We start from the raw sequence: 18,285 nt of genomic DNA, 5'->3' as shown, positions 1-18,285 counted from the left end.
ATGCATTCCCTAAATACATTAAATGTATTCACCATGATCACTTGACACTTGTTATTGGTTTAATTTACTTATCAAGAAAAGTATTTACGCGTACAATTTTAATAAACATCCCTAGTCCCAAGTAATGATAAAAGCATAGTATATTTTTGTTTTATGAAATTATCTGAAATGTATTGCCTAAGTGGAATCTATAATAAGAGTATAATTATAGGTAAGTCTGAATGCTTTTACTTTCGATTATATAATCGATTGTGAATCGAAATAGCTGTTCAGATTCGATTCGATAATCGATTTTGTTTTGAAACCGATTTTACAACACTACTTTCAACACGGGTCGGGAGGATGATGATTATTGTGTCCATATTTTGGGACACTTTTCAAAATAATTATTTTTCGGGGTAACAGATTGCTACAGTCTTCCATTTTTAATTATTTTAGAAATAAGTCCTGTTGCTTTGAGTCATATGAAGTTATGACGTCTACAGCATCACAATTTATGTGATAGAATTGGAGGTCCACTAAAGTCTGAGCAGGTCTACTAGATTTTAGCAGTTGGTGGACCTGCTGGCAACTGCTGAAAAAAGTTAAGGTCGAGGCCTGGGTATTTCTTGCAATATGTATGTCTGCACAGATAAGAATGTAAAGTAATGTTTAACTGTTTCCAAACTTGCATAAGTAATGATAAATCATTCTACAAATTAACCTTGGTTAAGGAGGAACCACACTATAACTTTTTTTCAGAGCCCACGTCATTGACTGGTACCAACAAAAACTGGAAGATATTTCTGATTTAGATCTGTATATATTTTTACGTTTAATGCATCAGTGACGTTTCCATGACGTCGCAAACATGACTACTTCGCGCACTTTTGACGTCAGATATACGGGGACAAAATCTGCCTTTAAATTATTGTATCGGCAATATTTTTTAACATAAACCCATAAATTATACATGAAAGGAAAGCTAACATGAAACTCCAGACGATGATTTAATCGGAATTGCTCTACGTTTTCGCTTAATAAAATGAGAGCCAAACAACGAGTTTTCTTCTTACTTAAATTTTCCTTAAAAAATAGCTTCGCTCAGCATTAAAAAAAAATCCATCCGTAATTTTTTTACCAAAATTGAATATGATTTACACTAATACGTCCTGTAAATATGTAGTAAAAAACAGAAAGTTTTACCGTGCCGTTTTGTGGCTATAAGAACTTTTTAATCATCACTACAGTAACATTTTTCAACGCTGAAAAAATGACGTGAATGTAGATATAGCCCTTAAGGTTACACAAAAAAAGTTTGTTTCTGTTAACATGCTAAACAAATATAGTAGGTAGCTAAAGTGCCGCCAGTTACAATTAATGTAATATATTTATAATTAGGTATAAGGCCATGTCACAGCTACGAAGTAGGTTCGGAATGGCTTTTTTGACCGTGTCTGGAAGGTTTTCGACCCAGTTGGGTCCCTTTTGACATAAACTTGTTCCCTTTTAATACATGGTCAACTCGGTATGGGTCCTGGCTACGGATTAAGACCATGTTCGAAAACCTGGGTGAGCCATATGTGTCAGGGGAGGTAATACATGGAGGAATGGTATTGTATTAAATTCATACTGAATTTCAGCTGATAATGACACTATGTTAGATTTTGACCCTTGTTCGAGTCTCTACACCCCAGGTACCTACCTATACCATACAAGAATATGTTTGTAGATGTCTTGGCTTTACATTTAAGCTACTTACAAGTCCATATGATGCCATCAGAGCTCAGGATAGGTATAAGAAAATGGCCAAACTTGTTTTTTGCAGTAGGGTGCTGGCCAAGACTAAGCTGGCCCGCCCCGGGGAGCCGTGAGAATTGCTCCAATGGTGTCATTGGACTCAGTGAAGGTAGTGCTTTAGTTTTCAGGACTGCCTTGACTGCTCTGAAAAGTTAATATTTTGAGAATATTACCGGAATTTGACCAATGACCTTGACCCCTAGTCGAGCGGTTTCGAACCTGACGTGGCCTTTTTTCTGTAGGTACTTGCTTACCCTTAGCAACAAGGTATCATTTATTAAAATCGGACATCAGGTTATGAAGATATGACTCCTCTGATAAGGCCGGCCCCTCTATTTAATATGTGATTAGAAGTATGCATATTTTCACGAAAAATGATACATTTTGAGATGGTCCTCCGACGAAACCGTCGGCGATAAAAATATACAAATTACATATCTGCTTAGACAATGTTTAGATATAATTTATAAAAGTTATTTCATTAAAATATCTTGTGTTTGGAACATTCTACAATTATGTGAAGTTAATGAAAAACACTGCCTTTTACCGTACGGAAATACAGCTTTTATCCTAAATTAAGTACAGATGGACGAAAAGATGTTGTCTTTTTTGTCACAAAGTTTCAAATTTTGTCATTTTCAGTCAAAACAAGTTTTAATTTGCAGTTATTTCGCCAAAGTAAATATTTTATAAGCACTTTTTCCTTATTTTACGGCAAATCTTTTAAGACAAAAATGGCAAAGTTCAGCAAATGTTCCCGATGGCGTGCTCATCGGGGAAGACAATTGTTTTTCATATTCGATTAGACAATATTTCCAACTACTTTTTAAAAGAAATTTCAGTTTGATATCTTACTCTTAACGCTTTTTTATAATAAAAAGAAATTGATGAATTTTTCGAAAAAATGCGACCAGGATTAGTGTTATACGGTCCCTATAATAAGTCTACAGATCGTACAGAAGGACAAAACTTACCTAAAACTATTTATTTCCATAGAAATAATTGATATTCGCCAAAACATGTTACTTAAGAGCCTTAGTTGATGTTAAATATTTTTTCAGAAAAATAAAGTGTATTTTCGTAATGTTTTTGCTTTTTGACATAATGACATCCATGTTCAAGCCCGGACGACCCTTGGGGTCAGGTTTGAGCCTTGCGCTATACCTTTATGAAATAGTTCTTGAATAGTTCTACAAATGAATGTAACTTCCATTAGGATATCTAGAGTAATATGTCATATAGTAATAAAGTGTTCTAAGCGATAAAAATCGTAAAATATGAGTCGAGAAATCCGTGCAGAACTACGCACTATTATCTGAGTCTACATGTCTTTTTGACCACACCAAGCACGTGATCGTGATCGGCCAATTTGCTCTAAAAATTTGTAATATTTTATGCAATTATACACAAATTCGGTCATTTATGTAAAATTACTACATAAATATGGTACGCTTTATACAAAGTATATAAATTATGTTAACTATTTGCGTTGTTAAATAGGCTCAGGTCTATAACTCTCTTTTGTGGAAAATGTATTAGCAATAATTTTGTAATACATGTTTATTATCTTGCATAACTTCGAATATGACCACGCAGATAATGAGGTCACTGAAAGGAAATTTACACTAGTGTTTCCACTGATGTGATAATGATTCTTATCACTATAAACGAATGCCATAGTCTCAGCCTATTCTTTAATTAGTACTTACCCCCGCAGAAACATATTTCCGTATTTCGGGTCTGAACGGTAGATATTCGAATCTTGCAGTATGTTAACTAATGAAAGTGTTACCGTCTGTGTGATTACACATTCCATAAAAGCTACCACAATTACTAAATAATGGGATAACTATTGTAATTTCACGTTTATCTGAATGTTGCGTAACTTGTCAGTTCTTCAAAAACAATTTGAAACGGTGACGTAGAGAAAACGTAAATTTGTTGACCTAGTATCAACACATAACAGCAGATTACATAAAAACGACACCGCAGAACTTTCTAAATTTTGACTGTTATTCAGAAAACATACTAATGTAAAACATATTTAGTTTTAATCAAAAAATTACGAATGGATATTTTTTTAATGCTGAGCGAAGCTAATTTTTTGTGGAAATTTTAAGTGAAAAGAAAACTCGTTTTTTGGCTCTCATTTTATTAAGCGAAAACGTAGAGCAATACCGATTAAATCATCGTCTGGAGTTTCATGTCAGCTTTCATTTCATGTATAATTTATGGGTTTACGTTAAAAAATATTGCCGGTACAATAATTTAAAGGCAGATTTTGTCCCCGTATATCTGACGTCAAAAGTGCGCGAAGTGGTCATGTTTGCGACGTCATAGAAACGTCACTGATGCATTAAACGTAAAAATATGCACAGATCTAAATAAGAAATATCTTCCAGTTTGTGTTGGTACCAGTCAATAACGTGGGCTCTGAAAAAAAGTTAGTGTGGTTCCTCCTTAAGCCCTCCTACTTCACAGTTCACTAAGTTGAATAGGTAATATTAGTTGATGAAGTCCAGTCTACGTATAAAACGTTTTCAATCTGAAAAGCTAAGCTCTAATTGCTTTTTCTAATATGTCACAATACCCTGATTATGATACTTCATGTGGATACTGATCATACTATTAACTGTTTTTGATGTTTGAGTCATAACTACACCACTGTTCTACAGTTTATATTTGACTTCCTTCAGGGTTCTGTTATAATACAAGGTCTGGAAGAAATAGTGGTCAAGAGTAAAGATGAAGTTTATGAGATCTTGGAGCGCGGAGCATCCCGACGTCAGACAGCTGCTACACTCATGAATGCCTTCTCAAGGTAACAAACTATCTCTACTAGATAGCATATGTTTGGGTTTTTGAGAGTTCTGTAAACTTCTAAAAAATATTTACAGTTGTAGTCAGTCGGCTTAAGGTCAAGTTTGAAGTTGGCACTCTTGTAAACAATTTTAGGAAGTAACTGTTTCCATTGTGGTTATCCAACATCATATCTGACAAACATAAAACATGGGACATTTCCAGAAGATGCTGACTTTTAGAAGAAATTCTTGTATCTTAATCTGATTGTTGCCACTATCATTTTTAGCTCAACTATTCGAAGAATAGGGGAGGTATCCTACTCGCGTCAGCGTGGGCGTCACACAAATGTTAAAGTTTGCGTACCACCCCAAATATTTTCAAAGTCCATTGAGATATTGCTTTCATATTTTGCATACTTGTTTACCATCATAACCCCAGTCTGTAAAAAGGAGGAGGCAACTCTATCAAGCATTTTGACTGAATTATGGCCCCTTTTCGACTTAGAATAAATGTTAAAGTTTGTGTACCACCCCAAATATTTTCAAAGTCCATTGAGATATTGCTGTCATATTTTGCATACTTGTTTACCATCATGACCCCAGTCTGTAAAAAGGAGGAGGCAACTCTATCAAGCATTTTGACTGAATTATGGCCCCTTTTCAACTTAGAATATGCTTATTGTAATGTTAAAGTTTTACTCATTGCTTATATTATACTATCAAGCACTGAGAATAGTCGAGCGCGCTGTCCACTGACAGCTCTTGTTGGCATCTGCATTCTCTATAAAACTAAATGTCTGCAGCAGATTTCAGTTGACTAGGTGAACATAATGGATGAAAGAGTTTTGATATAATATTTTATGATACTTTACTTAATAATAAAATGGTCTTTTTAACCTTGCAGTCGGTCTCACTCTGTATTTACTGTCACAATTCACACAAAGGAAAACACAATAGATGGTGAGGAGCTGCTGAAGACGGGAAAACTGCACCTGGTATAGTTTCTTTGAGTTTTAACATTGTTCATTTCACCATTTATTCAGCTTTTCCATTATAATGCACTGGTACTAATCAGAAGTCTAGGATGTTCTCATTAAGCACAGTTATGTTGGCAGCTTCTTGGGAAGTCTCAAGATAATATTGTTTTTAGTCTACATTTCATCACAAAAACATCCACTGTCTTTTACCCCCTCAAGGATTTTCAAATAAGTAGAAAAGATTATCAACTCTGTCTTATAGTTAACTTATCAGACGTAAACTGTTTGGAAATTAAAGTAAATGATATGATTGTATTGTGACAATTTATTATTTTAGTTTTTTTGCCTGTGTAATTGATATGTATTGTGATAAGTTATTTGTACAGCTTTTGTGTCTGATTTCCAGGTTGATTTAGCAGGTAGTGAAAACATTGGGCGATCTGGAGCAGTAGACAAGAGGGCTCGGGAAGCCGGGAATATAAACCAGAGCTTACTCACCCTTGGACGTGTCATAACTGCCCTTGTTGAACATGCCCCTCATATTCCATATAGGTGTTTACTGATTTTATGGACTTATTTATTGTACCCCCTGACAACAAAGTTGTAAGGGGGTGTATACTGGTTTCAGGTTGTCTGTCTGTCTGTCCGTCTGTCCGTAGACGCAATCTTGTGCGCACCATCTCTCCTTATCCCCTTGACAGAATTTAATGAAACTTCACACAAGTGATCAGTACCAACAGTAGTTGTGCATGGGGCATGTTAGGCTCTTTTAGAAAAAAAATTTGCAGAGTTATGGGACTTTGTTTTTTTGTTACTATACTATATACATAGACACAATCTTATGCGCACCCCTCTCCCCTCATCCCCTTGACACATTTTAATGAAACTTCACACAAGTGATCATTACCAACAGTAGTTGTGCATGGGGCATGTTAGGCTCTTTTAGGAAAAAAATTTGCAGAGTTATGGGACTTTGTTTTTTTGTTACTATACTATATACATAGACACAATCATGTGCGCACCATCTCTCTTCATCCCTTTGACACAATTTAATGAAACTTCACACAAGTGATCAGTAACAACAGTAGTTGTGCATGGGGCATGTTAGGTTCTTTTAGAAAAAAAATTTGCAGAGTTATGGGACTTTGTTTTTTTTGTTACTATACTATATACATAGACACAATCTTGTGCGCACCATCTCTCCTTATCCCCTTGACAGAATTTAATGAAACTTCACACAAGTGATCAGTACCAACAGTAGTTGTGCATGGGGCATGTTAGGCTCTTTTAGGAAAAAAATTTGCAGAGTTATGGGACTTTGTTTTTTTGTTACTATACTATATACATAGACACAATCATGTGCGCACCATCTCTCTTCATCCCTTTGACACAATTTAATGAAACTTCACACAAGTGATCAGTAACAACAGTAGTTGTGCATGGGGCATGTTAGGTTCTTTTAGAAAAAAAATTTGCAGAGTTATGGGACTTTGTTTTTAGCTCACCTGTCACAAAGTGACAAGGTGAGCTTTTGTGATCGCGCGGTGTCCGTCGTCCGTCCGTAAACTTTTGCTTGTGACCACTGTAGAGGTCACATTTTTTGTGGGATCTTTATGAAAATTGGTCAGAATGTTCATCTTGATGATATCTAGGTCAAGTTCGAAACTGGGTCACGTGCCATCAAAAACTAGGTCAGTAGGTCTAAAAATAGAAAAACCTTGTGACCTCTCTAGAGGCCATATATTTCACAAGATCTTCATGAAAATTGGTTAGAATGTTCATCTTGATGATATCTAGGTCAAGTTTGAAACTGGGTCACGTGCCATCAAAAACTAGGTCAGTAGGTCTAAAAATAGAAAAACCTTGTGACCTCTCTAGAGGCCATATATTTCACAAGATCTTCATGAAAATTGGTCAGAACGTTCACCTTGATGATATCTAGGTCAAGTTCGAAACTGGGTCACGTGCCATAAAAACTAGGTCAGTAGGTCAAATAATAGAAAAACCTTGTGACCTCTCTTAAGGCCATATTTTTCATGGGATCTGTATGAAAGTTGGTCTGAATGTTCATCTTGATGATATCTAGGTCAAGTTCGAAACTTGGTCACGTGCGGTCAAAAACTAGGTCAGTAGGTCTAAAAATAGAAAAACCTTGTGACCTCTCTAGAGGCCATATATTTCATGAGATCTTCATGAAAATTGGTCAGAATGTTCACCTTGATGATATCTAGGTCAAGTTCGAAAGTGGGTCATGTGCCTTCAAAAAGTAGGTCAGTAGGTCAAATAATAGAAAAACCTTGTGACCTCTCTAGAGGCCATATTTTTCATGGGATCTGTATGAAAGTTGGTCTGAGTATTCATCTTGATGATATCTAGGTCAAGTTCGAAAGTGGGTCATGTGCCGTCAAAAACTAGGTCAGTAGATCAAATAATAGAAAAACCTTATGACCTCTCTAAAGGCCATATTTTTCATGGGATCTGTATGAAAGTTGGTCTGAATGTTCATCTTGATGATATCTAGGTCAAGTTCGAAACAGGGTCATGTGCGGTCAAAAACTAGGTCAGTAGGTCTAAAAATAGAAAAACCTTGTGACCTCTAGAGGCCATACTTGTGAATGGATCTCCATAAAACTTGGTCAGAATGTTCATCTTGATGATATCTAGGTCAAGTTTGAAAGTGGGTCACGTGCCTTCAAAAAGTAGGTCAAATAATGAAAAAACGTTGTGACCTCTCTAGAGGCCATATTTTTTATGGGATCTGTATGAAAGTCGGTCTGAATGTTGATCTTGATGATATATAGGTCAAGTTTGAAACTGGGTCAACTGCGATCAAAAACTAGGTCAGTAGGTCTTGAAATAGAAAAACCTTGTGACCTCTCTAGAGGCCATACCCTTGAATGGATCTTCATGAAAATTGGTCAGAATGTTCACCTTGGTGATATCTAGGTCAAGTTTGAAATGGGTCACGTGCCTTAAAAAACTAGGTCAGTAGGTCAAATAATAAAAAAACCTTGTGACCTCTCTAGAGGCCATACTTTTCATGGGATCTGTATGAAAGTTGGTCTGAATGTTCATCTTGATGATATCTAGGTCAAGTTTGAAATTGGGTCAACTGCGGTCAAAAACTAGGTCAGTAGGTCTAAAATTAGAAAAATCTTTTGACCTCTCTAGAGGCCATATTTTTCAATGGATCTTCATAAAAATTGATCTGAATGTTCAACTTGATGATATCTAGGTCAGTTTAGAAACTGGGTCACGTGCAGTCAAAAGCTAGGCCAGTAGGTATAAAAATAGAAAAACCTTGTGACCTCTCTAGAGGCCATATTTTTCATGAGATCTTCATGAAAATTAGTGAGAATTTTCACCTTGATGATATCTAGGTAAAGTTCAAAACAGGGTCACGTACCTTCGAAAACTAGGTCAATAGATCATATAATAGAAAAACCTTGTGACCTCTCTAGAGACCATATTTTTCAATGGATCTTCATGAAAATTGGTCAGCAAGTTCAAAACTGGGTCACATGAGCTCAAAAACTAGGTCACTATGTCAAAAACTGGGTCATGTGGGAAGAGGTGAGCGATTCAGGACCATCATGGTCCTCTTGTTTTTGTTACTATACTATATACATAGACACAATCTTGTGCGCACCATCTCTCCTTATCCCCTTGACACAATTTAATGAAACTTCACACAAGTGATCAGTAACAACAGTAGTTGTGCACGGGGCATTTTAGGTTCTTTCAGCGACAAAAAATGCAGAGTTATGGGACTTTGTTTCTTGTTAACATACTATGTACATACTGTCTGCATATGCAATCTTGTGTGTGCCTAATCTACCAAACCCTTGCACACAATTTAATGAAACTTCACACAAGTGATCAGTACCAACCCTAGTTGTGCATGGTGCATGTTACATTCTTTTAGATAAATATTCTGCATATTTATGGGACTTTGTTTTTTGTTACTATACTGTATACATACAGTCTATATACATACAGTCCACATGATTATGCAATCTTGTGTGCGTCAAATTGCAATGTACTATGTCAGTGCATGCGGGGGGTACATTCATCACCTTTAGTGATAGCTCTAGTTGTTACTGTTTTGGATTGAAATTGAATTTTCAGAGTTACCGTATTTAATTTAATGACCTGGTATTAAAAATGAGGTGGGGGTGGGGGATGCATATAGTGTGCACAAAATCTTGTCCAGCTGGTATTGTCAGACTTTGAAATAACTTGACACAAATAACCACCATAACAAGACATTTCAGGTGCTACAGTCGGTCCCCTGGCTCAAAGGTCAAGTCATACTTAAATTTAACGAAATTTTTCTCTATGCTCTATAACATTTTTATGATGCATAGATATTAAAAAAACCTGGCATGAATAATAGCTATAACAAGATGAAGTGTCACATCCCTGTTTTAAAGGTCAAGGTCACACTTAGAAGTAAAAGATACACTTAGTTGTCAAAGATTTTACTTAATTTTTCTTTTTCAGTTTATAACTTCTGTTGTTGTTTTTTTGTTGTTGTTTTTTTGTACATTTGAACAGATATTCAAATGACTCATGTCAGAGTTATAACTTTTATATGCATAGAAGGATATATCTCAGTATACACTTTCACCATAGTAAGATGATGATTGTTGTAATATTTTATCATTTAAAGGTGAAATAAATATTTATGGTCATATTTCTTTCTGTCGGTAACTTCATGTACATGTTTGTCAAACTGCTATACTCACAGGACTTCTGTTTCCTAACATCACACAGCGAGGACATCAGTGTCCTATGCACACATTTCTAGTTTAACCCAATGAATATGACTGTCAGGGCTCCGGACAAGATGCCTATTTAGCATGAATTACGCATTGAAATAATGCATATACATGTACACGTTTGATCATTTCTAAGCCTATAAAAATATATATGAAATAACAGAAGTGCATGCAATGACTTTTTACCGGCAAAAACAAAAAATGAATTGTCTGTGTTAAGTACGAAATGTAAAATGTGTTTGGCTCTAGTAAACTTCAAAATAGGCATTGTGATTCCACTGAATTAAAATGCTATCAAAATGTCTTTGAAAGGAAATATGAAAGAAAGAAAAGTTTTGATTGATACTGATTGTGATCGAAGAAATAGATATGTAAACTACTAGATTCAGATATTTGTCTAATATTGTTGGCATATTCACTCATTAATTGAAATTTTCTGGAGTGATTGTTTCAGATTTTACTCATTCCCAAGAAATATGATGGGTAGATACTCATTGGCCTAAAAAATTATCTGAAGCCCTGTCTGTATTAAAATGTTTAATAGTAATATTTTATTAAAAGGTTTTAGGTAAGACCATCAGCAATTATATAATTTTGTCAGTTAAGTTTTGGTAGTCTAATTGATTACTTTGGTTAGTGACCAGAAAACAAAAACAACAATTGTTTGGCTACAAGTAAAGAAAAACATGCTAGCTTAGGACTTCTTTGGTCAAATTTTCACAAGTATTTGAGAGATACCATGTTGAATTTGACAGTTGAGACAACTTAAATATAGTTCGATTGTGAATGAATGAATAGATTTAAATGTGAAATTGAACATGAGCATTTATTTACAGGGAGAGCAAGCTGACGAGGATACTACAGGATTCTCTCGGTGGTCGAACAAAAACATCCATCATAGCTACAATCTCTCCAGCTTCCATCAATTTAGAGGTAATATACCTCTTTACACTTCAGTGTCACAGAATGAAAATAATGCATTTTGTTTTATTATTTATACACAATTACAATTGCTTCAAGCGATGGTTTCAATAATTTGCATAAAGCAATACATTGAATAATTCAAGGGTACCACACCTTGTTTTCTAATAAAATCTCAAACATATGACAGTTTTGCTGACATTATAATTGATTAAGGGGCCTCCGTGGCCGAGTGGTTAAAGTCGCTGACTTCAAATCACTTGCCCCTCATCGATGTGGGTTCGAGCCTCACTCGGGGCGTTGAATTCTTCATGTGAGGAAGCCATCCAGCCGGCTTATGGAAGGTCGGTGGTTCTACCCAGGTGCCCGCTCGTGATGAAATAATGCACGGAGGGGCACCTGGGGTCTTCCTCTATCATCAAAGCTGGAAAGTCGCCATATGACCTATAATTGTGTCGGTGCATCGTTAAACCCAACAAAATAAAAAAATAAATATAATTGATTAGGGAAAAATGTGAAAAGAAGGTGCATGATTATATATGACAATTTTTTGTTGCTGCATGCAATTGGAAAAGATTTACCTGTTTACAAAATGGAGATGAAACAAAAATGTAAGCATTTAAGTTTGTGTCAGGTAAAAGTGAGCTCGAAACTTTATATTACAGGAAACGCTGAGCACCCTGGATTATGCACATCGAGCAAAGAACATTACAAACAGACCAGAAGTTAATCAGAAGTTGACAAAGAAGGCGCTTATCAAGGTATATGTTCATTCTTCAGTGACAGGGAATTTAATTTAATCAGCAGTATAGGTTATGAATCTTTGACTGGTTGATTATCGGTAATTTGAATCACTTATACTTTTAGCTCGTCCAATTTTTTTTAAAAATCTACGAGGTATTGTCGTCTTTTGATCGTCAGCGTTGATTAAAATTTTTGTTTAGGTCCACCTTTTCTCACAAAACTATAAGCGCTAAAGCTTTGAAACTTTGCAAACTTGTTTATCATCATTAGGTGACTATGTAGGCCAAGAACCATAATTCTAGCCTGCATTTTGTTGGAATTATGGCCCTTTTTGTGCTTAGAAAATCTGAACTCTAAATCTTTTCTTATATATTGTCCAGCACTTGCAGCAGTATTCAGATTTTGTCAATGCTAGAGAACCATTCAGCTGGCTACCTTAAGGTTGGTTGTTTATGCCAGGAATAATGCTGAGCGGGACACCTAGGGGTCTTTCTTCTACAGAAATCTTGAAAGTTCACTTATGTCACTGTGGTTTTAAACTAAAAATGACAAAATGTGTACCTAACCTTCTTGTGTTTTTGTTTTCTTTTTAGGAGTATAATGATGAAATTGACAAGTTGAGACGAGATCTCCAGGCAGCCAGGGAAAAGAATGGATTCTTTATAGCAGAAGAAAATTACAAGTAAGTTTTAAATCTGTATGATAAAGCTATGTCATTACTTTGAGACAAGCAAACCATTTGAAAAAAAATATCTTTATGAAGCACTGCAGAAACATAGACCTTGCGTTTAGGAATACAGTCATTAAAGTTGTACATTTAAACAACATTACTTGCAGATCTTGCATAGTGGATAGTTACACCTGCAACTTCAAGTAAGCATTGTTGCTAATTGAGACAGATTAGAAAAACATTTATTTATGTGCTAAGTGAAAATACAGAAACTATAGCTCGCCATTTAGCCCTAACTTTCATAATGCATCAGAATTCAGATGTGTTGAAGCCATTTATACTTAAAGGTTGTTCTGCATGGTTGTTACACCAGAGGTTCTGGATTCGTGGTATAGACTTACTGATCCCAATAACCTTGAACAAATTGTGGGCTTGGCTTATGAAAATGTAAAGCATGCCAGATATAATTGACAGCTACTGTGTCAGCAGATGAAACTAGCATCGTAAATGTTTCTACATGGAATAATTCCAAATAGCAACATTAAATGTGCTTCAAATTTGGTATTTAATCATGGACAAATATTTCAAAATTAAACCCACATGCTAATGAATCTTATTTGGCCATATTGGAGCATTAGTTTTACAAAATCTACAATGTAGAATGTTCTGTACATGCAGAAAAGATCTAATTTTATCGTGAAAACCCAGAAAAATGCCTGGTAGGCATTACATAGGTAGTATAAATGTAACTGACAGTTTGTTATATCTGATGTACTAAGTGTTAAACAATCAAAGTGTTGCATCTAGGACGCGCAGTTGCGATTATTTTGGGCGATCACGCTAAGTTCTTGTCGAATGCACTACCAATTGCGTGCACATATCAGCTGTTCGTGTGTATCGATGCTGAATCCAACCGCGATGTAAACAAATCTCCGCCATTTTCATCCTGGGCTGTATCTATATAACCTGTACTGAACCTGTATCGACACCTGTATTCGTAAGCGTTTAAGTCAGTATAATTATTATTATTATTATTATTATACCAGATTTATATAGTGCCCTTTTTAGCTCACCTGTCACAAAGTGACAAGGTGAGCTTTTGTGATCGCGCGGTGTCCGTCGTCCGACCGTCCGTCCGTAAACTTTTGCTTGTGACCACTCTAGAGGTCACATTTTTCATGGGATCTTTATGAAAGTTGGTCAAAATGTTCATCTTGATGATATCTAGGTCAAGTTCGAAGCTTGGTCACGTGCCTTCGAAAACTAGGTCAATAGGTATAAAAATAGAAAAACCTTGTGACTTCTCTAGAGGCCATATATTTCACAAGGTCTTCATGAAAATTGGTCAGAATATTCGCCTTGATGATATCTAGGTCAAGTTTGAAACTGGGTCACGTGCCGTCTAAAACTAGGTCAGTAGGTCAAATAACAGAAAAACCTTGTGACCTCTCTAAAGGCCATATTTTTCATGGGATCTGTATGAAAATTGGTCAGAATTTTCATCTTGATGATATCTAGATCAAGTTCAAAACTGGGTCACATGCGGTCAAAAACTAGGTCAGTAGTTCTGAAAATAGAAAAACCTTGTGACCTCTCTAGAGGCCATATATTTCATGAGATCTTCATGAAAATTGGTCAGAATGTTCACCTTAATGATATTTAGGTCAAGTTCGAAAGTGGGTCACGTGCCTTCAAAAACTAGGTCAGTAGGTCAAATAATAGAAAAACCTTGTGACCTCTCTATAGGCCATAATCTTCATGGGATCTGTATGAAAGTTGGTCTGAATGTTCATCTTGATTATCTCTAGGTCAAGTTCGAAAGAGGGTCACGTGCCGCCAAAAACTAGGTCAGTAGGTCAATTAACAGAAAAACCTTGTGACCTCTCTAGAGGCCATACTTGTGAATGGATCTCCATAAAAATTGGTCAGAATGTTCACCTTGATGATATCTAGGTCAAGTTTGAAACTGGGTCACGTGCCTTACAAAACTAGGTCAGTAGGTCAAATAATAGAAAAACTTTGTGACCTCTCTAGAGGCCATACTTTTCATGGGATCTGTATGAAAGTTGGTCTGAATGTTCATCTTGATGATATCTAGGTCAAATTTGAAACTGGGTCAACTGCGGTCTAAAACTAGGTCAGTAGGTCTAAAATTATTAAAATCTTTTTACCTCTCTAGAGGCCATATTTTTCAATGGATCTTCATGAAAATTGATCTGAATTTTCACCTTGATGATATCTAGATAAAGTTCAGAACAGGGTCACGTACCTTTGAAAACTAGGTCAATAGGTCAAATAATAGAAAAACCTTGTGACCTCTCTAGAGACCATATTTTTCAATGGATCTTCATGAAAATTGGTCAGAATTTTCATCTTGATAATATCTAGGTCAAATTCAAAACTGGGTCACATGAGCTCAAAAACTAGGTCACTATGTCAAGTAATAGAAAATACGACGTCCTACTCGAAACTGGGTCATGTGGGAAGAGGTGAGCGATTCAGGACCATCATGGTCCTCTTGTTATGATAAACACGTTCAAAGGCGCTTTACATATAGTAGGGCTGTCATTGATTGGGTCTTAGACGTATCGACGATACCGATATATCAGAAGACAAATATCGACGATACATCGATATATTGATTATTAAGTTAGATTAATGACCTATTTGTTCATATAATACTATATACCTTCCTGTAAATGCTATTTTAAGTTTTATTGCCGACTTTCCATATTTCTGTTTGATTGTGTTGTATTTGTATTTATGAAATAAAAGAAATACATAAAAATTAATAACATCTTTCATTTTTAATTTGCCTTCACTCCTTTTTTGCATTCATCCAAATTTACAACTTTGTGAACTTAAGTTGTTTTTTAGGGTCTGAGTGTTTATTTGGGTAGTTTTTTCTCCCTGTAAAATATCGATTTTTGAAAATGGGAATCGATAATCGATCGACAAAAAAAAATTGTTGATACATCGATATCGTTTCTATCGATGACAGCCCTAACATATAGCAAATGTAGCCACACAGGGCGTGAAATTCATCCTCTACTAGCACAGACACGGAGCGATCTGACCAGAGGGACAGATTGTGTTAAAGCCCCCAGAACAGAGAGAATTTTTAGATACAGACTTGTCCGGCTGCCTTAGCCTAGCTCTTTGCGAATAGGCAGTCTGGTTCTTTAACGTGCCAGGCATATAGGACCGATACACGCGAAGCCATCTTTCCTGGAAAGAACCAGTACAGGCCTCTAAGTTAGGTGGGAAACACTCAAGAGCATCTCAGAAATTTCCAGTGCCTGGACTGGGATTCAAACCCTGGACCTCTGGATTACCACTAGACCATCAGCCCACCCGTCAAGTAGTGATGACCATTACTGGTAGTCGTCTGCGTGTTAGTGTAACACGTGTAAACAAAAGAAAAGTTTTATGCTGCTTATAGTTTGCTGATAATCAGTGTTAATTAAAAGGTTTGTTATTTTCTGCATTAGACATACTTCTTTGGAAATCCCTATCTCTTCCCCCCTCAACCACCACCACCACCATTTTTTCTGCGTAGAGTGGAAATTCCCCCCTATTTTCCGAATCCTAGATGCAACACTGAATCAGTGCTACTTCATTTCTTAAGATTAATTGTGACAGTAGATAGGTTTTGTTGTAAAATAAATAAGCTAATAACATAAATTGAAAGCAATGTATGATGTTTGTCAATTATTGTGAAAATTAAGTACATGGACCTATGAATTTTATTTAGCCATATGGTTGAAAATAGGTAAATATACAGATTAGAAAAATATACAATGTACTGTAATAAAATTCTGAATTGTACAACATAATTTGTTTCAAACATGCAGAACTACCGAAATAAGATAAAGTAGGTACTGTATAAGTGGATATTTCCGCTAGTCGAAAAGTTAGCGAATTCGGAAATCCAGACATTTGGTGTGCGGAAATATTAGCAAATACCCGACTTCCAAGTTGCGTAAAAATAGCACTTCATAAAAATCTTTATTTTTTTTCTAGCATAAAAATTGCACTTTGCTGACATCAATCATAAGTAAAAATAATATTTTTTAAGGTATAAATATAACACATTATTGTAGTTGTAAGTTATTTGCGAACATTCATATATCAAAAGACGTGCTACACATTTTTAAAATTGTTGTTTGCAGGGCTTTTTCAGTGTGTCCCACGGGGCCGAAATTCGGCCCCAATCCCAATGGCAAATATGCATATTTTTTCCCAATAGCTGTTCAAAAATTCCCAATAAAAGCAAAAAAAAAAAAAATTTTTTTTTTTTAAGACCTATTTTGTTGCAAATTATAGTGGTGCAACCATTGTATTGTAGATTTTATTGAATTTTCAGCTTGAATTTGAATATAAAGCAGTTTCCTTTTATGAATATTAGCAGTAGAAATCACAGAAATATACGTAAGGAAAAAAAAGACTGATTTTCATGGAAATACTTTCCTAATTTGGATGTTTAACCGATACATATATTTCCCAATATGGCAGTATTCGCGAGTCGAAAATTCCCAAAATGGCCAGAAAAAGCCCTGGTTTGTCTTTTCTTTATAAAAGATAATTACTTAAAAACATACTGGTGTTTATTAAGGAAAGCAGTATTATACATGTAATTATCAAACTGAAAAAGTCTTAACAATATGTATTGAAGTAAATCCTTTGGTTACCTTTTGTAAACGTGTGAAATGCATTTTTAAAATCAGTTTGTTTTCCTGCTTACGGCAGTTTACAGTAATAAGCTTTGGTAGTTTTGTACCTGTTAAAAAGTGGAAATAACATCAAATTATAATACTCTTTTCCTTTTTGAAGTGTAACCAAACAACCATGAGTGGTAGGGGCATATAGATTTGCTCTTGTCCGTGCATCCGTCCGTCCTTCCATCCGTGCGTCCGTCTGGAGTTTGTGACACGCCTAGCTCAAAAATTATTTGATATAAATTAATGAAACCTTGCATGAGTCTTTATCATGATATGCACTTGCGCACCTTCTATTTTTCGTCTGGCTCTGCCCCCTAATTTTAGAGTCATGGCCCCTGAAATTGTCAAAAATCAAAAAGTATTTGATATAGGTTCATGAACCCTTGCATGGGTCTTAATCATGATATGAACTTGCGCACCCTCTATTTTTCATTTGGGTCGCCCCCTATTTCTAGAGTTATGGCCCCTGAAATAGTCAAAAATGCACATTTTCACCTTGTGACACGCCTAGCTCAAGAAGTATTTGAAATAAATTGATGAAACTTTGCATGAGTCTTTATCATGGTATGAACTTGTGCACCTCCTATTTTTCGTTCGGCTCCGCCCCCTATTTTTAGAGTTATGGCCCCTGAAATAGTCAAAAATGCACATTTTCACCTTGTGACATGCCTAGCACAAAAAGTATTTGATATAGATTCATGAAACCTTGCATGAGTCTTAATCATGATATGAACTTCCACACCTCTTGCTTTTCATCTGGGTCCGCCTTCTATTTCTAGAGTTATGGCCCCTGAAATAGTCAAAAATGCACATTTTCACCTTGTGACATGCCTAGCTCAAATTGATGAAACCTGGCATGAATCTTTATCATGATATGTTCTTGCGCACCTC

General features: G+C 35.7%; 1 protein-coding gene across 1 annotated transcript in view; it reads left to right on the top strand.

Annotated features, from left to right (window-relative positions):
• LOC123546575 (kinesin-like protein KIF11-B) overlaps positions 1-18,285 on the top strand; it is a 51,140-nt gene that overhangs the window by 15,307 nt on the left and 17,548 nt on the right. Inside the window, exons 5-10 of the mRNA XM_053550900.1 lie at positions 4,476-4,600; positions 5,485-5,575; positions 5,964-6,109; positions 11,175-11,271; positions 11,925-12,020; positions 12,597-12,685. Of these exons, the coding sequence (XP_053406875.1) occupies positions 4,476-4,600; positions 5,485-5,575; positions 5,964-6,109; positions 11,175-11,271; positions 11,925-12,020; positions 12,597-12,685 (644 nt within the window). The remainder of the gene's footprint in view (positions 1-4,475; positions 4,601-5,484; positions 5,576-5,963; positions 6,110-11,174; positions 11,272-11,924; positions 12,021-12,596; positions 12,686-18,285) is intronic.

Source organism: Mercenaria mercenaria, chromosome 9 (genome assembly GCF_021730395.1).
Source record: "Mercenaria mercenaria strain notata chromosome 9, MADL_Memer_1, whole genome shotgun sequence".
NCBI lineage: Eukaryota > Metazoa > Mollusca > Bivalvia > Venerida > Veneridae > Mercenaria > Mercenaria mercenaria.
The sequence above is the reverse complement of the archived record's forward strand: the minus strand, read 5'-3'. Positions and strand labels throughout refer to the sequence as shown.